Below are 26,165 nucleotides of genomic sequence, written 5' to 3'. Positions count from 1 at the left end.
TAATGTTTCTCATGGTAGATGCATGCACCTTCTCGAGTGAGGTCATAAAATAGAATTCAAAATCGGTTTCTCCTCCGCATTCGCCACCCGGTTTTGTTGCTGTTGTACATGGTTCTCGCAATGAGAATGTAAACAGGAAATGGGCAAATTAATGGTCCGACCCTTGCGCAAGTGTTTGCCAGAAGCAAGTGGATGCATGAATGTGTCCTACGTTTCCATTTATCTCCCACTGGCTAAATTGGAGTGTCTACCTTGTTTTATGATATGTACAGGTATATACACACCACGAAATTCAGATATTCTTCAGAGGGTATAAAAACTCGTCGGCTAAATCATGAACAAGGTCAACTTTGTCTATTTATCTGAAGAAATGATTTGTCTGATATTCACTGGGAACAAATAACGATATATTGCTGCCTCAAGCAGAAATAGGCGACAAATACTTGTAATCATTTGGAGGTATGAGCACTTTTTGAAACCTGGAAACTAAAATAAACAAGCCCCTCATAACTGATTCGTTTAAAGTGTCTTAAACTTGCGCGTACTCAAAACAAAATCACCAACAAAGGTGTAGTCGGTTGGGTGGTCAGTGTGCTTAATGTGAATTATGCAGTTTTTAATTATTTAAACGTTTGACCACTTCATTCTTTTATTCTTGTAGCGATTTTTACATATGATTTTATACATACAGTTTTATACCTTTTACAATCTGACATGGCGAAGAGTCGCAATAGTAATAGTAGTTATACATAATGATTATTATTAATAATACATAAATTTTCTAGCTTAAATAAAAGGCATCTCGTGGTTGCCTAGGGTTGAAAAGTGGCTCATGAATATATGATAGCAAACTTGTTTAGGTAAGTTTCATATTTCAGATAACCGTGGGCCACTATTGACGCTCGTTCACAAGAAAGTATCATTGCTCAAGAATTACTTGGCCTAATTTGGAAATGGAGGCATGGCAAGTTTACTGTGATTTCTTTTGATTTTGCTGAAACTGTCCCGAGTCTCGTGTTCCTTTAGACTGCGAAAGTGAGAAATCAAGTTTTCATTTAAAATCAAATGTCATCGGAATCAATGATGTCGGAAGACTTTCGAAATTATCCGGAAGAATTTTTCCTCAAGAATTTCCTTAATGTCATAAAATCCTCAATTCTTTATGGCTCTAGAATTGGTTGGCAAGTTGATCCATGCCTGGAAAATCACGGCTTTGAAAGACTTTGACCTTTCAGAATTCGGTTTCTCATACAAAAACCTTTATCCATATTCTGTCCCACTCCAAAGAGCCACATGACTTCCGATTTCTCAGGGGCGTTGAATGATTGAGGAGAGAATATCCTAATGCAACGCATGGTTCCTTTCGGGGAGAATAGAAAATCGTAACCTGGACCAGGGAGAATGGTCCTGCTTTGTTCGGAACATGAAAACACCGTAGAATGCTTTCACTCCCCAATTTGCATAAGAATTTTACAAGCGAAATTTCTCGGCCTACTTGGCTTGGTCGTTTTCATCCCCGGTGGAGCAATAATGTCCGCCCTGGTGTGACATTTAATCTTTTCTCCGATTTATAGAGTTCCACTCCGACCCTTCGCATAAAAACCTTCTTGACGTTGTCCCACACTCTTCCTCATTTGAATTGGAGTGTCAGAGGCACTTTCGAGAGCAATTCCAATCAGGTCAATAAGGAGATTGTTCCATTCATGGACTGCTTATCAGAAACTGATATGCCTATTGTACGTACATACCGCTATTGCCAAAGCAGATCGATAGCTCATTGATCAGCACGAGATAAATCGATGTATTAACAATTCGCGTTCTCCAACTGTTTTTGCCTTGTTTCCATGTGATTGGCAAAAGGTGCAAGCATTCATTCAACAAGAGGACAGGGGTCCACGTTGCAATAAAACAAGAGTCCAATCCATCTTGACATGACTGCTCGTGCAAAGTGGAACTTTCGTCTTGACTCAAAAATACACTACCAATGGGAATCGGTCACAAATAATGCTCACTCGCTAAGCCATCGTAACAAGATTCGAAGTCAAAGGTCAATCAAGTTACAAAAATAGCGCAACCTGAAAATGGGAATGAATCCACTTTGATGTTCTTGGAACGATTGGCGCTTGGGGAGATTGCAGGAAATGAAGGTGCCTCGCCATTCAGGAGGGAATAGGACTGGAAAAGGTCCGGAATACCAAAGACCCCTCATGATGGTCTTTTGACCGCCTCTCGCTCTCGGTGGGTGCATCCTTTGCCCGAATGAGGCCCAACTGGGAGTGCTAAATTATCGATTCTAGAGGGCATTGAGCATGATTGCTAAGTTGTTGCCCTCGTAACAATAGCCCCCAAAAGGAGGAGAAAAGCAAATTTTAATAGCCTTGAATTGGCTTGATTTATAAGCTCGTTTATTGCCTGGAGAAGGGTAGCAAGCAAATAAATAGCCCCAAAACGACACACTCGACTCTGGGGACATCAGAAAACTTACAAACGATCGAGAAGTTCAGCACTGGATAGTTGTAACTTGGAGCATCATTATATATACACCATTTATTTCGGGTCTGATGTTGCCATTGGTCCTGGTATCTTCGAGAAATAAGACCTTCATTGATATGGGAGAACAAGTAGTAAATGCTGGAATGTTGGTTGGCGCTGACTCTCTTTACGGTCTAATCAAACTCTCAAACTTTAGTTGGTTTGGTTCTAGTATTCCGTTTCGGAGGGATTGGAATCTGCGATACGCTTTCAAAGCCGGGAATATTTCGTTTGATGGTGTTGAGAAAAATTGCTAAGAAAACGTCCCAATTTCAGAACGGATTTAGCAAATCCACCACAAGAAGCGTCTTTAATAGTTTCTTGCCGAGGGACGAAGCTCCCAGGTATTTTTGGCGACAAAATATGAATTCAAGTCGCGTTCTTGGATATATCAGGTTCTGGGCATAGGGCAACTGCATTCCTGAGATGACATAAATCTTGAAGAAAAGGGAGAAAACGAACGAGAGATGGGTCTTTTAGGTCACTAAAACGCGCACCTAAATACTTTCTCCCTCCCGCTCTCTCCCCGAGGTGAAAGCAACAAATACTTTATTGTAGTTACTAGAAAGGGACTTGAGTGTAATATTCTATAAAAAACTTTAGTATTTGTAACGGATTGAGAGCTGACGCTCTTCGTACATTCCAGTCATTGGTGTCTAAATATGTGAATGGTGCGCCTTACTTTTGTACTACAAAGAATGTGGAACCCGGAAGTGTCTTGCGCGAAAAAAAAGAACCTAGGTCAAGTAACCCTAATGCAATATGATTCGACTTCTTTGATGTGATGAGCCTTAGTTGGAAATGTTTATTAATAATATTTTGACCTTCTTTCGTCATTCTTCCTTACCCAGAGATGGCTTACACATCTGTATTCTCTAATTCTCTACGGTTTACATATAACAAGGTCCAAAGTTTTAATGAGGTCACCGTGAACTCCACCTTCCTCGGATTGGGGGTCGCAAAAGTGAGAGAAAATGGAAAAAATCAACAACGGTCTTTTCTATTCTGAAAACTGATCTTTGGAGTCTTGATCAAGAAATCTAATCCCAACAAGTCTCTGGAGAGTACATTTATATTTTCCTTGACTTTATGACAACATTTGTGGAGCTCTATGACAAAATCAACCCCAGACACTTTTTTGGAAACCCCAACTCGACGGATGAAAAAGGGCTTATCTGCCCCCAAGATCAACCCTGAACAGGGTGTTCACCATTTGCACCCGACCAAGATCTTCATCGTCCCAGGACTCGGTTTGAGACACCCTAAAGTGACTAGTGGTCCCAAGTCTCGAAATTTACGAACCCTAATCCCTCCCGAATGACCCACTCTGTGGCAAGTGCCTGGTTTTGATGTGGAAATGCGAGAATGGATCTGGGAAAGCCCGGAAATGCCTTTTGACCATAGAGTATAGTATAACAACAATTTGACAAAAGGTACACTAGTATGAGTATTTGAAGTATTCTTTTATTGCAATATAAAGAAACAGACTCATTTCAATACTGAGTCAAATCCTGGTTCGAACGATGAGCAATTGAGATACACCTAGTGTTAAGTGAAACTCAGGTTTGCATGGAAAATCAAGAACTTGTAGCAGTTTTTGTCGGACTAAATGTGAGAAAATGCAATGATGCAGTAACTAATTTTCGGGCAAGAAAACTTCGAATAAAATGAATGTGGGCCTGTCTGGGTGGTCGAAGGAATAAAGAACATACTGAAGCTCAGCCTCGGATTTCTACTTCTACCAAAGCCGCCTTGGAAGTAGAGAACAAAGTTTGTATGTGTTTGTCTTATATCGAAGGCACACAATGCACTCCCACACGAAGTGAATGGCAGAAAGAAAGGCTGGAATAGATCTCTAACTTCCGCTTGGATAGACTCGTCAAAAATCTTTTGATATCATTTGCCCACTCGCTGAAAGTGCTTTATCCCATGCCTCCCTCCAATCCCAGGGTCCATCCATGTTTGGTGAATCTATGCACAGTACAAAAAAGAAGAAGTACAGATTGTGGCCAATATATTCCCCCACTTTGCCAAACGGGCTACTCTTGGAAGTGTGGCTAGGGACCACACTTGACCTTCATTCAGTAACAGCTGAATACATACATGTAGTTATCGATCTTATCCTGGTCAGTTTCCAACTCCGATGGTTCGATTCTTGTCCATCCCACTGAAGCATATTGTTGAACCTACCCGCTCTGAAGTCATTTTCCACTTTAGATATGATAGATCGGAAGAGCGACGTGTGCTCTTCCGATCTATGGTTCGATTCTTGTCCATCCCACTGAAGCATATTGTTGAACCTACCCGCTCTGAAGTCATTTTCCACTTTAGATATGATCTCATTAGTTCCGGATTATGGGGTTTCGCCTGTTCCTGGCTGGATGTCTCGGTTGTGTGTGGACAGAATTGCACAAAGAGGGGTTCCAAAATCCTGGAAGGATGATGGTAATGATGAAGATGATTATCTACCCCCATTCCTACCTTGTATGAGGAGGAATGAATGCCAAATACCCGGTTAAGCCGGCAAAGACCCTGGTGCCACTTCTGGCTCGCGAGGGATACCTAAACCTTCCGAGCTCCAATTTGGGATGTATCACAAAAGCCAGGCCGTTCGCTGAAAGGAAACCAGCCAAAATCAGAAGAGCGTGCATACATGTTTTCAACATTTCATAAAACGACATAGATACTCACAGGGCCATCCCAGTGGACCGTGATATGAAAAGTTTCAAATCCCCCGCAATAACCACATTTTATCATTATCTGGGGCGGGGCCGATATAACTAGGGGCGAACACAAAAGGGGCAAAGCAGCTCTGCTAGAACATGCGGATGTCATCCTTAGTTATGCCAAACTCTGAAAGGGTATAAGGCAGGTCACCCTTGTTCAATGTTCTTGTTATTGGTTTCCTCCCATTTGGCCTCTTTCTTCCACCCTTCTGAGTTCTCTTTCTCCGTAAGTATGAAGGGAACCAAAGAGAGAGAGAAAAGACGAAAGTGTGAGACGAAAGAGAGTGAGCACACTGTAAAAGACAGCTTCTTACCAGAGGTCATAAAAATAATTCGACAAATTGGAGTCTGGAGGGTAGAGGGTGAAACATAAAAAGGGGAAGGGTTATCCAGCAGACATCTCAGAGCCCCCCCCCGGTTCGTGTTAGAGCCCAAGAGTTTAATAATATGCAATAACAAGGTGTCTCTGGTCTCGTTTAATCCCATTGCAAAATGAAGGTAAGATTGTTCCCAGAACCAAGGGACAATGGTTTTTTTTATTGCAAATCAAAAATTTGTGAGTCCGCAATAACCCAAACTGTTCCCGCAGATTTAAAGTGCGCAATGCATAGTCGTTTACCTCGTGTTTCAAAATTGAAAATTGCTGAAGCAGCAAGTTTTATGACAAGAGTCCTGCTTGCATAGAGGAATGAATATTTTCCCTTGGACGGATCCCTTTCTCCCCTAGTTTGTGCATACCAAAGAGACGACAAAGCCGATGAAAAAGTATAAGACTGGAAAAAACTAGGTTGAGAGTGATCTTCAAAAATTTTACAACCCCCTCTAAACCCTCCAACCAATCAAGAATATGAAAATTCCAGAGTCAACCGACTTGGACCTGACACTGCGACAAGGCCTTTGCTTTGTGGAGTGGCTCTGTGGAGGTTGGATTTGAATTCCCCTCCTCATTTTTAGGGTTCAGACCACACCATGTGACCAGCTCACGTCGTAAAATTGCCAATTGGTTCCAACTTGGCCGTATTTGAATGTCTGGTCCAAGTCTATCTTGAGAGTTGGCTTCTCACGGTGCGAAGAAATCATGAGACTAAGGTCCCAGAATCTCCGACTACAGCGCATCTAAAACGTTCAATCAAATGGGAAGAGATCATAAAGTTTTTAGGGTCTTGTCCATTTCACGTTAGAGTGATCTGTCGAAGTATTTCTTGGGAGTGAGGCATCAACTGGGGAGCTATCGGAACATTTCGAAATGCAGCCTTTGCCCGGCACTCTTTTCTGAAATCAACACATATAGCTGAACAATATATTCGCCTATGGATTTGCTTATCTTGAGCAACGCCATCCAAATTTTTGTGAGAACTGTGCACTTAGATGTAAAAAGCATTTTGCTCCAGGAGAACAAACTTTTTTCCTTGACGATTCTTGTGTAGCTTGGAGATTGGAAAGGTGGAAAAAGGTCCACGTCAAGTTGAATTAGCCGCCCACTTAGTGTCAAGGCCGGGGAACGTTCTAGAATGCAGCCTCACTCTGCACAGTTTGTGTTCTTGGAAGTTCTTGGGAATACGAAACTTGAATGTCTGGTATAGTTCTTAATTGACGAGAATTTAAAATGCATATCAAGTGCGCAAAGGGACCACAAAAGCGGGTCTTTGTTTAATGAACCCAATTTGCCAACTATTTCGAGTCATTTGGTGGCCTTTTATTCTAGCGATGTCTCCCCGCCCCCCCCAACTAAATGAACTGTGCTTAACTTTGAACAATTTCGGCGTGAATATTCCAGACCAAATCGTGCACGTAAGTTTCTTGGCTAACAGTATAAGTGTGACCACATCTGACTTTATAAGAAAAGTGCTAAAAGGGCATTTCCTTGTTTCATTTGGTCATGAATTGCGAGAAATGTTGACCTTGTCACACTTTGCTATAAGCAAGGACCACCTGCTTACTTTACGACAAAATAGTCACTACCTTAGTTATAGATCTGATAAAGAAAAAAACGTGTACTTGTAGTCCGATTTCAAAACTTGAATAAAGTAAGCTCTCCAAGGAAAAATGAAAAAAAAAACCTGAAAACAATTCGGTTCGGAAATGCAAAAGTCGTTCATGGGTAGAGAGAGATGGTCGTAAATGGCCTGAATTGAAGCCTTGTTCCAAACTTTTTTTCTCCACATTATGCACGACCAAGAGCTTCCAGTTTTGTCCTGAAAGTTGACTAAACCTTGCCTTGAACGGTCTGTCATCTAAAATACCACCAAACGTTTTTGTTACTCCAGCTGGGGTTATTAATGGTCACAACAAACTTTGATCATTCACCATCTCTGAACGAATGCCCATGGAAGCTATATTTGATTCGTTTGACCACTGAAGAGCACCTCCAACATCTGATGGTAATCCCTTCTTTAGGTACTAAAAATAACCAGGAATGGACCAAACACTGGTTTATTTCTGTCTTCTCGGCAAGTCCAAGTGTTAAACACGGTGATGGTCGAGGAGCCATAAGAGGAACTTTTTCTTTTAACTGACATGGTAAAACATATTAAGTCCATGAAGTACAAGTGGAACACTCTACAGTGGGAAACTTTCCGGATTTCATCTCGTACGTAAGGTCGTCCCAACCACATCATTTCGTATCAAGGGGTCGGAGGGCACATTTCCAAGGCCTAATACATATTGGGTCCAGGCTTCAGTGCATGGGTTAATGGTGAAAGTCTCACATTCCTTTACATGGTGCACCATGTATTCGTTACCCATTGACGTGGATACGAACCATCCTGGTTCAGGTCATTTGGTTGGCTTGACGTTTATCGTGATGGCAACGAAGCCACCAATTCCTACGCAGTACGCACTATACATTTTATTTCATGGATCATTGCTCCTCGTCCCCCTTTAGAGAACTCAAGATTCAATGGTTGTAAGAGCAGAAAAGCATCACGTTTCATCGATCTGATAACTCGACTGTGAGTATATTATGATGCGCGTCCTTTGGACAGTGAGCATCAACCATCGATTTGGTGAGAGGGAGACAATTTTCCTTGACTGAAAGTGCGCCAGATTTTGTCACGGGACAAATCCGTTTTAGAACTCGCTTCACTTGGAGATGAATTGAGTCCTCTCGGTAGAGGGAACGAATGGCACTTGTATCTCATACATGTTCTGAATTTTGATGGTACGGGGAATCAGTGAGGAACCTCAGGCAAATGGACGAAGCCGCTTACGAAGAGAGAAAGAGACATCTAAGTGCAAATGCATCGCTTTTTTTTGTCTTGCATCTGTATGACAAAGGGCTATTATGTTCAGTTTCAGACAGAGCCACGACTATCATTGCTCCATTCCAGGTTTTTTTTCAGGTAAATTTCCACGTCGAAGTTTAGCACGGTGTGAGGTTGTTGGTATACAGAAAGTTTCGTCTAGGTATATTCGTTCATTGGTAAGTGGCACTTCCTGCAGACCACAAATTTACAGGATCGTTGCACAGACGCTCAGAATTGGTCAAGTCATTTGATGGCACCGTTCCTGGAAAGCTTTCAGAGGGATACCGTAACTCAAGCATTTGTTTCCAACCGCCCACAACTGGTCATTAAATGTATGTTCCCTAGTTCCGCCTTTGTGTATTGCTCATGCAATTCATAAGGTACCCATCAAGATATGGAGTAGATATGGTCTGTTTTGGAGTGTATTCAAGTCTGTGTGGGCATGGGACCACGTGGCCGTAGGATTCTACGAAGAAGTACTCTTCATACAAAGGCGAGCGCATACCACGGTTAGGAGGTCTTTATGGCTGGATAACAAGTGGCATTCTTCGTATGTGAATGAGGAACTATACTAAGACTGCTTAGTCTTGCTGTCCTCTTTCAGAATCTTGTAGTTAATACCCACTCGCTCAAAGATACGACCCAATTCTGGCGGAAAATGTGTGCAAGTTTTGTAAGGACATTCGATGTCAAGCGACATCTTGCTTACTTTGGTGGTTACTTGAACAAATACTTTCTTAAGGTTATTGGCTAGGATTATTTACAATGAGACTGTACATGAGATTGTACATGATACTGTACAAAAAGACGGGTAGTACTTTATGTTTGTTTTATGGCACTTTAGTCAACTCAAGAAGAAATCGAGAGAAATGGCCAAAATTACTTAGACTGTATCCGCTGCCCTAGTAACCAGCGACCTTCACGGTTACCTGATCCTCTTCATCGCCAAAAGGAGTGCGGATGCAATGTCAAATATCTCTACTCCTGCCTGGCCTTTTGTCTGGGTAGGCTTTTTGATCCATTAAGCCTTAAATCAACGCATATTAGGAACCGCGCCAAGCTTCAACAATGCACTCGATGGCCAAAAAGTATCGTACAAAAGATGCAATTACTGAAGTGGAGCCTCTAGGTATCTTTATCTCTTTCCTCTCTCTTCCTCCATTGTGTATGGTAGCTGTTAAGGAAAGGGGATGGACGTACGCATGTCGCTAGGTTTTCGGGCACTATTGTCGAAAAAGAAGCAATTTCTTTCATCTTGGAAGGCTCTGCGAGACATGCAAGACTTCAATGATGCTTTTTGTTGTTGAGCGAAATCAGGAGACGAGATTTCAAATGTTGGCTCGTCAGAATGCCTCAAGGACGAACAATCGTTGTTTTAAAGCCCATTTCTAGCATCTCAGCTTTTGAGACGACGACAGACACAGCGTCCTTTGTTCTTATTCAGAATTGAAAGAATATGACATGGTGTGGATAAATCCAATTGACACCCAGAGAGTCATATTTTAGGCTCAGCCATCTTTGAGAGCACAAGGGCAAGTATGTAATGGATCTCGGAATTGCAGGGGAGAAGGATTCTTCTTCTTGTCTTTCTGTTCTGGTCCTCTTTGTCTCTCTCGCCTTGAAATGCTGATGGTCCCATTCAAGGTTCCAAGATTAGTGGTCTCTCTTCTCCCCTCCAAAACCCAAAGGCTGACAATTAATGACGCAAGGAAGCTTTCGATGTCTGGCCTACGTTGGCCTTGTTGGTCTTGTCTTTTGGGAATGACAAGTCATGGTGCCTTAAGCACGATGGAATCATGGAAATGCCCATTTTGTACGGTGGATTAGAAAGATTGAATGTCCTAATTCTCGGTCTCCCCCTATGTCGTGGGTCCCTTCATGGTTGGCCTTGGCGTGCCTTGAGCATGAGGATTGTTGACCTTTTCCTGATCTGGAACTTTCTGACATGATCTTGGCACTTTGTGTGGTAAGGGGAAGGGGGCAATTCCAGCTGCTTGTGTTTAAGTGGTATTGGCTTGTTCTCGCCTCAAACTTGCTCTGATGGTAGACAGCTAGCTCACTAGCTTACCAGACATGCCCAACAGATCGTGTTGTGGTCCAGGGACAAGTTGTGAGTAGGCTGCTAGATTATATTGGAAACCGCTCTGAATAAACACCGTTAGGTTGTCAAAAGATTTCGGATATTCGGGAAAAGTGCCCATACTTGATACGCCTGCCTCCTTAGTAATCCTCATTGCGAGTTTGAAGCCCCCCAACAAGCTATGGTGATGGGCTATTTTCTCCAATCACTTACTTGATGGACCAAAATAGACTCGAGGGTGACCAGAATTTCTCCAGAAAGGTTTCTGTCCCGGATTGAATCTCAGAAGAGAAAGAGGTTGGAACCGCTTGTCAGAATTGACAGACACCTCATCATACTTGGCTCGGCTCACATGCTTATCCATGCCAATCTGACACTGAGATGAGCGACCTAAATTGCGACTCACGAGGGATTTGAAGAGACTTTCGAGGAAAGTTTTGCCCAAAAAGTTTGGTCTAGACTGGCCTTGAATTCAGTTGGGAAAGACAAGTGTGAAATAATCGATCCCAACTCAATTGGATGACTGATAAAGTCAGACCTCTCTCCTTCCACAAACAAGATGGAGCCATGACAAAGCTTGGAAAAGTGTGCAGAAATGATTCTCTTAGGGCATAAAGTTGTAAACGATGAAACCAATCCAGGCCAAAAACGCTCTAGATATTTGAAGTTCAAATTAAAAAAGAGGCTTTCAATCCACAATGAAATGGCATTCTGTGGTACACGAGGATAGGCAGAGCTCATGAGATGCTAGTCGCAGAGAATACTACAACGAAGTAATTTTGAAAAGTTAATCCTTGCATGCAATGCCATTTCAGTGTTATTCTAAAGTGCTCGCCTTTGAGATCTTAGCTTCTGAATGGTTTGGATTTGGTAAACTGCATTCTCCTCCAATTGATCCGTTTGTCAAAGTCAAGAGCCTCGGTTGGTTGGGGTTTGGCAATGAATTGGTATTCTTAAGATCAATTCCCTAATGGCAAGACCACTTTTGACCTTATTTATCGAATGGTCCTTTGTCACCGATAGGGGGTTTCTTTTCAAGGTCAAGACAGATATGATAAAACAGAAAAATTGTTGCTTCTCCTTGACCGTTTAAAGTGCTCCTTAGGGGCCCATGGATCAAAGGAAAAGTGAGCTTTTCTTGTTCTGCACTAACTCATAAGGTTGTCACAGGTCCCACATTATTGATAAGCATCAAGTTATGAAGTAGAGGTCATATTTCAACTGGCGGTCCTTGAGAAATATATTTGTCTTTTACCCCTTCAAATTGTACATTTATTTGCGAAATCCACTTGATAACACAAATATGTAAAGAAGAGCACACAAAGCCACGAAATTTGGGTAACAACAACACTGAAGAAGCCCGAGAAAAAAGAGAAGATGTCTTTACGGATGGGATTCTCGAGAGACAAAAGATACTCTCAGAATGCACATTAAATCCTTAGGGTGACCAGAATTGACCCCAAACCCTGGGTTGAGACAAAATTCATCGTTATTTTTGAAACGGAAAGTATCAGACAACCTTTATTTCTTGTTTGAATACCGTGCTGAAAATCCTGGTACCTAAACGGCCTGATTTAATTAGAGTAACAAACCTTTTATTGGCCCCTTTATCCCTACTCGAGCCTCACTGAAGAAAACAGGTGAAAGTTGTGTTGTTAGGAGCTGCTTTGGAAACAATTCTGAATTTCGAGTGGGTGCTGTTTCCAGGATTGAAAGTGCTCGTCTAGCGAAATCAAAGCCTGTGAAATGCCGAGTGCGCAAAGATGTCATTGAGATGAAATCCTTGATTTTCCTCCACAAGTTTTTAAGTGCAAAGCTTGAAGTGCAACTTTGGACAAGGGCCTCACTCCAATCCACTGCGAGAAGAAGTCAAATACGATTTGACCCGTTGAAAGAGTGAACTAACGCCAAAAGGAAAGTGGAATTTGCGGCAACGCCCAGAGAGGATCTTTTTCCCATTTCATGCCTACCAAAACTTTTCCCCTCCAAGAGGCGAAGGAGCTCAGACAGAGAAATGTAGAACGATTTTGTATTGTGACAGTTTCAAAAAATGGACTCTGTGAAATCCCCTTTGGCACATTTATAAGCCAATATCTGTTGCCTGCGTTCGGTGTTTACCGCTCAGTAACCTTGGTTGGTTGGCTGGTTGGTTGGTTAGTTGGTTGGTTGGTTGGTTGGTTGAAAGATGGAAGAAAGCTAGCAAAGCAGGGGTTTAACAATTTCAGCCATGAATGCATTCAACGAAATGGACGACGACCTTCAACCGTCGGCGATATACAAAAACAAAGGCTTCTACTACCATTGGGGTTGGAATGTTAAATCTAGCTTTCAAGTATGGCAAAGAGCCCCTATTTAGTGCCAAGTTCAAAGTGAGCGTTCAATATGGTGCAGCAAAATATAATGACACTTTGAATACTTATGCTCAAATAGGCACCAAAGAAACTTAGTTGATTTAGTAAGTTATTTTCTATGGCTTAATGTATCTGCTTATGTTTTTCCCTTGATTTGATACCGCTTGTCAACTGTGGTTTTATTCCTTTCAAATATAATCCCTTTTGGCCCCATTGTAATCTCGTGTATTACTTTCCTTACTCTAAATGACCAAACGAAACATACATTTTCAGCTTATTGCTCCTTAGCACTTTGAACGACCATGTGGCGCCACGAATCTCGAATAATTGTGCATTTGCTCACATTCATTGTTCTGGGCAAAGAGAACAAGGAGCAATGCATCAAAATGCCATAATAGCACATGGCAATAAGACGGAAGAACATTTGAGGAAAGCACACACACACACACTGTATTTTGCATCCTGATTCTTTTCGAAAGCGGCAGAACGACACCAACCAACGCTCATACATGCGATGAGAAATTGTACTTCCAATGTCCCATGCCCCCTTAAGGCCTTGGAATCGATTGGATGCAGATCTTTGAGCATCTAGTTTGAGCTTGGTCAAGCACATACCGGTATTATCATCTATTTTTTTTGGTGGGAATCCCACCGCTACCATTGCACATCCACACCCATCATTATCAAGGCAATGCTATCGACGAAACAATAGAGCCTTGTAGTGAAAGAGGCGCCATCCACACCATCCTCAGTTCGAGGTCGTTTTCTGGACAATTTGTCTTGAGCAACCCGGTCAACATGGTCCGACCTTGTTTCTCTATTTCCTTCCTATGAAGCTCGACAGGGACAGAGGACGGAAAGTGAGATCACGCTGGAAATTTTCTGCATTGCATTTCTTGTTCGTTCCCTCCTTTGTCTTTTCCTGGGTGTTCCACTCGTTGAAAATAAAACTGTCAGGATGACAGATTTCTCGACTGTTGCTTCCTTGGTCTCGGCCAAGGATGAGATCTCCTTTGGTCAAAGCGCTTTTTTGCTCCACGTTGTGCCAGTGATCTTGGCGGAAAATCTTGTTATAAATGGCTTAATATGTGACTGGACATTTGGCCCAGAGGTCAGACACTAAGAAAACTGACTCCTGGCATCACTGCGGCAATGAAGCCTTGTGTTCAGTGGAGTAGAAATACTTGATGCAACAGATCTCTTATGATTTTATATAAGTGCATGTAGAACAATGAAAAGAATACATTCAAAGAGCTATGAAACAGAAAAATATAATTGATGGCCTAAACAATCCTAAATTATGAAAACTCACGCAACCAATGTTAATTTCATGAGCTTTTTTGAAGTGACACAGTATTATTGCGAGTAATATTTTGTAATATTAAAGTGCAACGGGTTTCCTTTCCGTTTCATTCTAAATTTACCTTCTTTTATGGTTTCATAACTACTCGGTTTGGCTCTATAGCGAAGAACATGATGGCAAATAATGACACAAAATTTAATTCAATGAAAAGCAAAGTGGTCATTATCGTGTGCAAGCAATTAATAAGTGAGGCTATATCTTCAAACTGCATTAATAAAGGCGACTTTTGGGCAATGATATTGTTGTTTTGGTGCCATATAACTAGTAGTGTGGTTGTAGAAATCCGGTGAAAAGGATAGCGTACTATTGTAGTATGGCACATGGTTCAACAAGGAATGAGTATTTGCATCTGCAAAGATGTTCGTTTGTTATGCCTGATTTGTTGGGGCCAAAGTCAGAACGGAAAAGACCACCCATTTTGGAATCGGTCGGATTTCTTAGCAAATGAAAAAATCTTATTGAACCATGTTTTTGAAGCCGTGGAACTACCTTGTAGTCGCAGATAAGCAAGGGATGAAAATGGAAATCTTTTCGGGCGTGGTCGATTCATCGAACGGAAAAGTAGATTGCATCGAAGTCGGCCAGTCAAGAATTTTCTGGAACGCAGCCAACGGCACATTCATTCAAACGACCTGTTCCAGCTGAACCCTTGACTTATTGGGACACTTATGACTCTTCCCCACCTTCTATACCATCATCAGTTTTGTTCCTTCATATATTACCCGTGTCACTTACGTTCAAGTGTTTCTATGTCCTCTCTTTCTACGCACCATGAATACGAAACCACTCACTCTGAACACGTGTGCGTATGTCGTTCATGTACAGTACAACAGCACAAGATGTTGGTTCCACCCATTACTATTAAGGCTAAGAGAGGTCAGTGATGGTTTTGTGATTTGTTTCAGCCTCGAGCCTCATTAGGTTAATGCAAGGAGTCTGGCCCTTAACAGTTTCTTCAAAGTCCCACGAGACACATTGCTGAGAGGCGAGCTGCGCCAAGGCTGGACAATTTCAATTTATAGCCTGGCCTTTTCTCTCAGACTCAATGGAACCGATTTCTTCGACCCGGCCTTGAGAGAATGAACTTGTCTTCGGGCTTTGTTGGGAGTTCCCAGTAAGCGATAATGAGATGTAGAGTAGACAAAAATAGCAAAAGATGGACCATTTCTTAACCAAGTATGTTGCAGTAGTAGCAGTAGCGGTAGTAGAATAGGTAATACAAGGCCGTTCCAAGTTCAGAGCGAGAGTGCACCAGGTGAGAAAGCCTTTATGGAAGGCATAATTATGCGGAACGAGGCAGATTTGCAATAGAATAACAGATCCTCTGAGACCCGACCAAATTGATAAAGGTTTTATTTTTTTACATTAAAGCGAAATAGACAAGAACAAGCAGAGGACTTTCTAGTAAGCAATTTGCATTGAACATGTTCAAGGTTCAAGCGATCCATTGCGTGTAACCCAAACGAGGCAATACAATAGCAGAAGTGTACCAGGAAAATTGGAGGTAATGGACAAAGAAGTGTTGTAGGTCAACTGAAATGCCACCATTCTCGTATATGGTGAATTAAGTGTACGATTGGCTCTATCAATCACTTTCTGAAATATCCACCAGTGAATGGATTTGAAGGCTCTGAGTGGCCCATTTCTTGGCGGAATTCCAGGTTGACATCATTTGATCGAGACAAAATCATGTCGCCTTGAAATTTTGAACTTCACCTCCACCTTCTGGTGGTCATTTCATATTCCATGTCGAAAAAAAACCACAACAAATGTACTAGATTTCTGAGCTCTTGAATGGCTCTATCAACTAAGCGCTCTGATTTCTCAAAGTGTTCTTTCCCTTTCTTTGCAGTGGTCCAGAACAACCCCAAGGTCCTTGCTCGAGTGTCATCATCGCCTTTCTCCATGCGATCCAATTACACTGACTTAATCGGGCCTGGAGCCGCTTTCAACCCGGATCCCGTGGCTGATGTGGTTGGCTCTGGTCCTGGCACTCGAAGTGAATTGATTTCTCGTTTGGCACAGAATCACCCGCTGTGCATCGACAATGTCACCGCTTACGTGGGACAAACTGCCAGAATGTTCTGTTGCTTGGCCAGATTAGAGCGAGAGCTCTCAGTAAGTACATACACATTGGGGAGGCTCGGGATTGGTTTAAGTAAAAAAACAGGTGGAACTAGGTTTGGTGACAATATTATTGGCCTGCCGTCATTGTTCAAATCGTACATTTTCAATGTGATTTGTCATTTTTGGTTTCACCACGCGTTTTTCTGGCTTCTGGCATAAAATGGCCACTATGGGACAGTTTGCTATTTTCATGTTAATTTGATTGAGTTCCTGCATAATGGAAATCTGAGCCTTAAACACTTTTTAGTCGATCATACTTAATGTGGTAATTAAGTTTGTTCAATGACTAATTAATCTTATTTGTTTTTGGATTGGTGTGATCGCGAATGAACGTAGTACAAACTTGGTAGAAAACTGTATATGTTCTTTTTATCTGACTATGTTGCATTGTCTCGAATAGTTGACAGGCAATTCATAAATTTATTCAGTAATAGTAAGAAGAAAGAGGTGGTTTAAATCCCATACCTGAATCCAATTTTTGGCGCCCTATTTATCTCAAGCTACTCACAAAGAACTAGTCAATGAAGCTATCAATATCCGGCTGATCCATAAATATACCGACTTTTTCTAAAAAACCTACGTTCAAGAAATTTATGCAAGCAATGATCTTTGAAGGATCCAAGTGTTATTCATAAAGCAATTAAGTTACCAGCCGCTTATCAAGCATCCTAAAACGTGAACGTAGTTTCTTGTGGAATATAAGCACGCATGAGTGAAACGGAACTTTATCCAATGCAAGTACATATCTGTAACACGTATTAGACTATGTATTCAAGAGATTCATGAGTCGAGCGTTCGGAAATCTCATGCATCATATAGCTCGTTCATGCATGCATTCGATTGATTCGTTGGTGTCGGTGGTTTCTGAGCTTGCTCTTTTAATGACTGATTGGGAACGGTTACTGATGCCTCATACTTGGAATGTTCCTGACGGCCACGATCATCAACATATTGAACATCCTCGAAAGAAGTAAAATTCCTTCATCTTCTTCCCTAAACAGGCTCACTGGATGATGGTTTTTTATTCAACCGTCTTACCACATATAAGTTGCCAAGGCTCTTTCTTTGTTCAATCTTTGTGACCTTTCCGGTACTTTCTTCCCGAAAAATTTCCAAGAACATTCCAAGCCAGTAATTAAAACGTCATTTGGTCTTCTAATGAATTCATGAGAATTATCCTAAATAAATTAAAAGGTTCACCGATAGATGTACGTTGGTCATGATCAAGCAATTAGCATGGTATGTGTTGTGGTTTTTCTGTAGTATAAACCCAGTTAAGATATTTTCCAGGTCATTCAAAAATCCAAATCTCGATTAAAAGTCTTAAACAGGACAAAGGTGATCAACATGAACAATTGTATTCTAAATTATCAGGTTGAATGGCGTCAAAGCTTTTAGTTTGAAATTTTTGGCCATAAAATACTTAGTTTGTAAAATTGCAATCGAAATTTAGTTCCCTAACGGTTGACTCCTTTAGGCTTAATCTTTAAACATTTTTGAGAATGTGCTTAAAAATATCATATCGCCCTTGTCTTGCATCCAAAAAGAGTCGTGTTTAGCAATTACTACAATGTTCTTGTTGAAAAATTAAATCAATCACCATTTACCTATTCTATTTACCGATCTCGCACGATTCTTTCCCTACCAGTTTGACCGATTTCGTCCAAGTGTTCGGTAATGTAGACCATGACCTTGCACATATTGGTTGGTCGGAAGGTTTCTTTCGCGGTTGTCATCATTTTGCCGATCATTTGAGGTTTTTGGAACCGAGGCCACGGATCCGCTTTTATCCATCAATACACACGGCTTATGACAGTTACAAGCTTCACAGGCACGTGCTTTGGACGTGTGTTAGGGAAAGCGACGACACCATCCCAATGGGTTTTCGGCTCAGAACGACTGACTGAACCTAATTAATAGTTCCACCCAATGCAAAAACATCAAGGGGAATTTTTATGTTCCAATTTCGCCACAAAACAAGAGAAATCGCTGTCCATTAATAATGAATGTCTAGACTGCATTCCGAGTTGGACTGAGGAAAGATTCGGATTCGAAAACTTGCCGAGATTATTGTAAACAAGTGCGGCCTTTTTGAGTGATTCAAAGGCCTCATCTTAGTGTTTGGGTTTAGACAACAGAAAAGACCAAGCAAAACCTGGTCGATGCCTTTATGAATAAGAGATAACGAACCATGCCGTTTTCGAGACGGCTTTGTCAAAGTCGTAGTATTGTATGCCCATATGATTTGATCAGAGCTTTATTGCGAAGCAATGAAAGCGAATATAAAATCACCGAAATGGAGTCAAGTGTGGCCAGGGTTCATAAGAGGTGCAATTCCGTTGTGGCTATCCGATGATTGTGGGAACTGAAAGGTGGAACTAAAATCCCTGGATTGATGGCCTCCCATGATAAATGGTCTCGAAGATGGGCTCCTTGGCTCGCCCACAACATCTCTGTTTACTTTCACTTGGTTTTTTTTCGCCTCTCTCCATAGGTTTCTTGGATCCGAAAACAGGATGTGGTGGTTTTAACCCATGGCCATTCGGTCTTCACCACGGACAACCGAGTTACCGTGAGTCAAATATGCGGTTTTCAATTTCACATCCCTGGTATTTGTGCCTTCTTTGATCTCTCTTGATACCACGAGTTCACGCACTCGGGCCAAATCCGTTCCTTAAACAAGATCGAGGGCAAAAGCCCTTAAAGCGCCACATGGCCATTATTTGCACCCGTTTTTCACTGACCAGCACTCTTGGGGTTCCCTGAGCGTGGTGGAGGCAAGATAGGCTCAAAGATAATGCAAAGGTTCGGATGCAATGGCGGTTCACATTTTGACCACAAGAGCCTGTCAACCAGAGCACGTTTCCCGATTGGAACATCAAATTTATCTTGTGGGCCACAAATTACTCGCTGACATGATAGTATGTCAAAATGTATGTATACTAGCTCCTATCGTTTATGGAAGAAGACTTCTCCAAGAACATGATTTATATTGGTCATTGTAGGCGGCTCGAGGAGCAAGATTGAAACGAGTGCCATTTTTTTCCTTACCTCATGACTCTGTTCTTTTAACATTCAGAGAGTCTATTTCACTGTAATGTTATTCTGTTTCCCTTTCTTATGTTTTTAAGCCTCGTTAGGCATTCTTTCAATCAACAATGTGAGGGTCAATATTAAATTAATGCATCAATATCCTGCACATTGCAATTAGGAAAGGGAAATGTAGTGCTCGTTAAAGAATTGAACAAGACTTTTAAGAGAAAAAGAGAGCTTCTCTTTCATAGCCAATTGGCTTTTTAAGAAATGGAACATGAATGAAAGAACTTTAAGTTGTTTCAAAGTTAAGGGAACATTTTTTTCTTACTGCAACTCGTAATCCCATTTGGTTCCTTCTTTGAGGTGGGACTATCAGCAATGTCATCTAAGGAATTCAAGAGACAGAGTTGCATGAGTATTCAAAAAGTTGCCTCAAGATTTTCAATTGAATGGCGTGTTTCATTGGTATTTTTTTCACGCGGCGAGCCTTCCTTCAAATCATTGGTGCAGTATCTTTGGATTATTTTTTCAAACTGACATTACAATTTTAGCGAACTTTGCCCTGAAATAGGATTTAATAGCAGTATTTATGTTTGAACTAGACTTAAAAGCGAATCCAGTGGCCCGTTTCTCATTCTATCAAGAAGTCAGGATTTCAAAGCTTTTATATTATAGAAAAGAAATGGAAGACAATGAGGCCAAAAAAGAAGGAAATGACACATTTGCCCCTTTTTTACAGACTTAGTGATCAGTGACATTATAACATATGTTCCATGGGATGTGCAAATATATCCATGAAACTATGCAACACTGGTTTGTTCATGTTCTTGTTTTCACTTGACAGAGTAACTTTGCATTGCTTTTTGTTCATAGATATCTTAGATATCTAATTTTACCCAGTGTATCTGGGTCGTTCAATTGTTGGCTCAAGTGGGCTTTGTGGTTGGTGTGTGTACGTGTGTGTACCTTCTGGTTACTTAAGAAAGAAGGTGTATAAATCATGTTTCCCCCCCGCAACTCTTTTCGATGCTCCCTCTCCGCCCATTACTAACCTCTTCTTCTACTTTCCTTCTGCCTGGCTTGTTTGCTGGTCTTTGAATAGGCCTCCAGTCACAATGGCGTTTGGGCGCTCAATATTGCCAAGGTGGGCCATGCGGATGCGGGTCTTTATGAATGTCAGACAAATAGTGAGGTCAAGGGAAGCATCACCATTCAATTGGATATCATGGGTGAGTAACCCTGAAGGAAAGATATGAGATGGGGATTAGCGTTCACACTAACGTGGTCCGAGGCCCAAGGTCCAAGGTCACTCAAATTTCCGGACAGACTTGAACGATGTAAAGCGAGGTTTCATCCATGATGAGGGAGCGATGTGAATGCGGAAGAGAGTTGTGCACGCTTTAGTAAGGTATTAGAAGAAATTCGCTAAACTTGAAGCAGAGGTTTTTATGGTCGCCTGTGGAATGAAGTACTCAACTTTAGACATTAGAGATGAGTAATTTCACGCCAGAGCCGGATGTCGATGATATCATAACGAATCTCGTGGGCCGTCCGTCTCTTCCACACACAAAAGAGTCGCTGAAACTGAACGAGTGGCCTTCAATGACAAAGGGATCAAAGATATTTTGAGGATCGTATTTTTAATCAAAAGTTTTCCATCAAGCTGGCCCGTGAGTACTCGCAATATCGAGCATCATTGCTTGGGCAAAGAATTCTAGTACTTTATGAAGAATGCATGGTAGGAGTACGAAAGAAAGGGCGCTGCCATTGGAAGCGAATACTTCCACTCCAAATCCTGACTGAACAACCCTGTTTACGTTAGTAGAATCTTGGAACTGGACCAAGCAGCACAATGGTTCAGGTCGGTCCATCAAACTTTCAGATCCGGAACAGTTTTTGTTCCTTGTTTATGCAAATTAGACTGAAGCCACCCTAAAATAGGTTCCTTCAACAAGATACTGAAGGAGGAGAGCTCTCTCTAAGGAATGGCACGAGAAAACAAAGCCAAGGGCCCTTTCATCCGAGCACTCTTGATGTTGAAAACAGTTTGACATCTGAAAGGAGTTCCAAGACGTTTTGAATGGGCCGATTAGACCATATTTCCAACCTTCGTCCGATCCATATCTGAAACCACCGAGTTAACTTATATCAGGGTGACGAAAATTGATCCATTATTTCAGAGACGACTGCCGAGATCATGGGACCAACTGAAAAGTACGTAAAAGTGGGTTCATCCCTCCGGTTGACCTGTAGGGTGTACCTGGGACCTCAGGGACCCGATCAAGACTACCGGGAAACTGCTGTGGTGCACTGGTTCCAAGATCAGAGGCTCTTGGACCCAATCCTGGATTCCTGGCGGCCTGCGGCTGGAGCTGTCGAGTCTGGAACCCATAAACGGGTCACTATATCAAGCGAATTTGTTCATGATGAGCTCCAAGGGTATCTCCAAGTGGACAATGTCACTCCGTACGATGCCGGGAACTACACATGCGTTCCCTCCTATGCAATCCCGGATTGGGTGCAAGTTCACATCCTTCATGGTACGTCCTGCATGTGAAACTGATTTGTATAAAAATACATTGTAACGAGTGGACTGGTCTCTCTCATGTTGCAGAGGAGAACCAGGCAAGGTTGCACAACGAAGTATCCGAGGTGAAGGTCGATGTCTCCACCGCCAATTCGGCAGTCTCGTTCCTCAACAATTCTCATTCATATCGAAGTGTACTTTCAAAACAAATGTCCTTATTTATTCTCTTTATCCTCACATCTTTGATTCTCAACCATTGTGCTTTCATTGTGTCCTAAATATCCGCAAATACATCGAACTCCTTGAACTATAAACCACTTAAATAGGGGATGTCAAGTAAAGGAAATTCAAGGAAAAATGTGGTCCGGCACCCTGATTTTGGGCATTTTGGGGTGAGAGAACTAAGACAAACATCACAGTCAACTCGCGCCGTTCACCCATTGAATTTTCAATAATCGAGTGATTTCGAGCAAGTTGTGTCACCAAACCCCACTAAATGAGCATGTTTGGTATAAATCGGTGAAGGCGCTATCAAATTGGCTCAAAACCACAATGCTAAAACACAAAAATCAAAAGAAAAACCTGGGAGTAAAAACTGATGCAGTTGTGTTTATGATATTCTCCTAATTTTGAACCCTGAGACATAGAAGGGGACAACAGAAAGTGACAAGTTTTATTTGAGCAAAAATGTACGTTCAGGATTTACACACAATTATAATTGATCTTATCGCCAAAAAATGTTCATCTTGGGTGAGATTAGATCATGAAAATAAGATAAACTGTTTTTTGATCATGCTTCAAAGCGGACATTAGCAAGAGCTGCATTAAGTTTCTTCATCCCTAGAGTTCAATTGTTGTCAATCTCTTCCAATTTGAATTCTTTTGCTATTTTTATGCAATTTTTGAATCTTGTGATTTGGTTTACCTCAAATGTGGGGAGGGGGCGAATACTTTTTGGAGAACAATGAAACTAGTCAAAACATTTACGTTTGTTTGAATATTATAGTGAATTAACCCATACTTACATTCACTTAAGGATTGGTACTTCATCCTGAAACACTCACTGACCATTTTAATCAATTGTTTGATTTGTGTTAGCCAACCCAAAATCTTTTGGTGTGCCGAAAATCTGGTTACAAACAGAAATTAGGGTAAATCTCCCTTTGAATTGAGAAACAATTAGTATAAATCGTTTTGCTTGCTTAATGTAAAGTAAACAATGGAATTAGCTTTGTGGCAACAGTGTATCAATTTCATGCAATGGGAAAGGGATCCAATGAAAGAACATTGTTAACACCACCAAATATAGTTCCCTTGTGATATTTTTTTTCGCTTTTCTTCCCTTTTGGTAATTTTTTCAGTGAAATAATGCTAAAAAATGCTAAAATGCTAGACAAGATCTCACAATACTTGGACCAGGCAAATAATGCTAGTTAAATGCTAAAAATCAGATCAATGCTAATAAAAAAAATTCCAATGCTAGCGGCCTTGAAATAATGCTAATTTTCAAAAATTAGCATCGAAAAATGCTACCTGGCCAGCCTGATTCTTAGGTGAAAGAAGGTTGCGTGAATGATGAAAACTTGATACCGTGTTTTCCTGTCTACGCAATTCTTCCCGGATGACCGGATGAGTCAGGGGTAGGTAGAGGTTCGACTTTAAGAACCTCAAGAAAATATGAATATTGCACTACCGTGCTTGTTAAATCTTGTAGTTCAATCCAAGCGGAAGCATCGATAAAAAAGGAATAATTGAAAGTGTGTGCGAAAGAATAGAAAAATATCATCTAGACAAAGAATTTATTGACACAATGGAAACAGAATAGGCCCTCTTCGACATTGATTGGGCAGCAACTCAAAAAGAACTAAGAATTCTCGCTAACACTTTGCTTAATTATCCTGGAATAATTAGCGAGTCTTCTTGAACGAGAAATATAGCATAATACCCAAATACAGTACTGATTGTTTTTTTTTGTGTGTTTTTCTTCGACGTTCAACCAGGATTCTCGAGACCAAAGCTCCCAGATCGGAAGCCAATCCTGGTGACAGCATGTATTTCTTCTTATCTTGTGGGGATTTTCAGACTACATCACCGTTGGTTGGTGTTTTTTTCGTTTCATGAATCGTGATTTAATGCTATTTTCTGTTGGTTAAGAGGGTCAATGAAAGTATGAGGGTGCACTAATGGTTGTTGGGCCATGGATCAAGTGAGGAACGAACTCTATTATGAACACAAAACTTAAGCCAGAAACGATCCTTCATCCCCACTGAAACTTGACCTTTGCCATCCTCCTCCTCCAAAAGGTCCCAAATTGACATATTGACATCCCCCAGATACTTGACAAGGATGATAGGTAGGTCGATGAAGGATGAGTCAGGAGAGATTGCGTCATGTGAGTGCATTTAAGAGGATTCCTCGTCCTGACCATAGACACTCTCATCCGAAAACGCCACGTACATAAAGAAATCCTCTTCATGATGTTCCTGGTACAAGGAGCCCATGGTGGCCGAAGTGGGTGGGATCACGTTATTGACAAAGAAGAAGAGGGCGTCCTCGGGTCGAAGTTGGATGCGTTTGCGGATCAGGAAGTAGAACTGGCCCACCGTCAGGTCGGTGGGCACCAGGAACTTTTTCTTGTCCAAATCCGATATCCTGGCCTTGGGATCTTTTTCCACGATGACAGGCACACGGTCCGGATATTTGCGACGGATCTTTTCGCCCTCAGCTTGGCGCTTCTCAAAGGGGTTTTCTTCCTTAAACCTCCACTTCATGTTGAATGTTACTATGAATGTAAGTGTTTCTAGTGTGTTAGGCACGAACTGTTTGAAGACTCTGGATCTTTTTGCGTTGCTAACTCGATGAGTGTCTACTTAATGTCGTTGGCGTCGTCCTTGGAGCAAGTTGGTGGCAATCAGGCGAGCTAACCAAACCCTGAGAGGAATCCGATGGGGTACAAGCAGTTGTTCTCGAAGACACAAAGTACAGGGCCCTCTCTTGATGCAACGACGACGACGGCGACGATGAAGCTACGTTACGAATCTGATTCTAAACTACGCAGTAAAGCCCCAATGGAGTTTAGAGAACCGTCAGAGGTCGCTACTGGATGAAGGGGCGGAAGGGGCGGACACCATTGACGACGCACAAGAGGGTTTCAGAGGAATCGATACTGAAGACACAAAGCAGACAAACCAGAGGAGGCGGATAAGAGAGAAGAAAGGCTGTCCCTCAGATGGCTGTAGCACAAAGAAGACTTTGTTCTAAAGTGAGTAGAGGGTCAGAATGTGCTCAAACTTGGGCCAAAGAAGCATCTGGAATGGGGGTGTCTTGGATTTATTAGCAAAATTGATAATTAGACTTATGACAATTATTTTCGCTCAAATTATTGTTCATTGGAATTAACATTATTTAGGTTTCAAATGGAATAAATGACAATTAATATTATTTTCATGTTGAAATAGAATTGCGTGCAAGTATTTGATGGAAACCAACACAATGACCTTGCTATCCCAATTTGGTCAAAGTCAAAGGCAAAGGCAAATTCAGAATACTGCTATTAATATAGCGGTCGGATACATTTCGAACGAACAAACCTGTGAGTTTTCTTTCAAATTTCACCTCAACGTAACACTACATACATATCAAACCCAATCAAGTTATCAACCGTTAATAATATGTCACCCCAATTGAGTTCACTGCCATTAGTGATATGGTACCCAGGATCTCTAAACCTGGCAACTAATGTTGGATTTTCACAACACTGAAAACAGATGTTTCTGAAATGGTCGGAACGGTACAGTCATCCGAGATCCGAGCCAGCCCTTGGCAGCCCTGAAAAAGGGTTGTTCACAGTTTAAGCGAAACCAATAATACTATGAAATAATAGTGTGATGAAAAAATAGAGTGATGATGTTCTAATACTCGTATTACATAAAATCATTTATTCACGTCTCTGAATCATCGTTTATTGACAATCATTGCGAATCTGACTTGCACATAAAGTCAGGTTCGGCAGGCCCAGCCTTACGGACAAAACGTCAAAGATGCGAAACACATCCCAGAAACATTTTAGACGAAAACCTGTTTTCGTACACATGTACCATTTCCATTTTGTTAATGTAATGCTGTCTATCTCTAAGTTTATCCTTATTATCCCTGCAAATCCCCGTTTAGAGTCGTAA

The 26,165-nt window shown here is 41.5% G+C and overlaps 2 protein-coding genes across 5 annotated transcripts in view; one reads left to right on the top strand and one right to left on the bottom strand.

Annotated features, from left to right (window-relative positions):
• Window positions 1–22,301, top strand: part of LOC131886446 (uncharacterized) — a 30,505-nt gene extending 8,204 nt beyond the window's left edge. For 3 of the 4 annotated variants that reach the window (XM_059234782.1, XM_059234783.1, XM_059234781.1), the window contains 5 exons: window positions 16,150–16,415; window positions 18,919–18,996; window positions 20,563–20,689; window positions 21,641–22,000; window positions 22,075–22,301. In XM_059234782.1, coding sequence (XP_059090765.1) covers window positions 16,150–16,415; window positions 18,919–18,996; window positions 20,563–20,689; window positions 21,641–22,000; window positions 22,075–22,265 — 1,022 coding nt within the window. In that variant the 3' untranslated portion in view covers window positions 22,266–22,301. Of the gene's footprint in view, window positions 1–15,235; window positions 15,412–16,149; window positions 16,416–18,918; window positions 18,997–20,562; window positions 20,690–21,640; window positions 22,001–22,074 lie in introns of those variants that run through there. The other variant, XM_059234784.1, reaches the window with a different exon arrangement.
• Window positions 22,302–23,769: 1,468 nt separating this feature from the next.
• On the bottom strand, window positions 23,770–25,050 carry LOC131886450 (gamma-aminobutyric acid receptor-associated protein). Its single transcript, XM_059234795.1, has one exon. It carries the CDS (start codon window positions 24,756–24,758, stop codon window positions 24,390–24,392), a length of 369 nt encoding a protein of 122 aa, XP_059090778.1. The 5' UTR covers window positions 24,759–25,050; the 3' UTR covers window positions 23,770–24,389.
• Between the last annotated feature and the right edge of the window lie 1,115 nt (window positions 25,051–26,165).

The sequence above is a fragment of the Tigriopus californicus genome, chromosome 9 (genome assembly GCF_007210705.1).
Source record: "Tigriopus californicus strain San Diego chromosome 9, Tcal_SD_v2.1, whole genome shotgun sequence".
Taxonomy (NCBI): domain Eukaryota; kingdom Metazoa; phylum Arthropoda; class Copepoda; order Harpacticoida; family Harpacticidae; genus Tigriopus; species Tigriopus californicus.
Note: the sequence above shows the minus strand (reverse complement) of the source record. Positions and strands in the feature narration are given on the sequence as shown.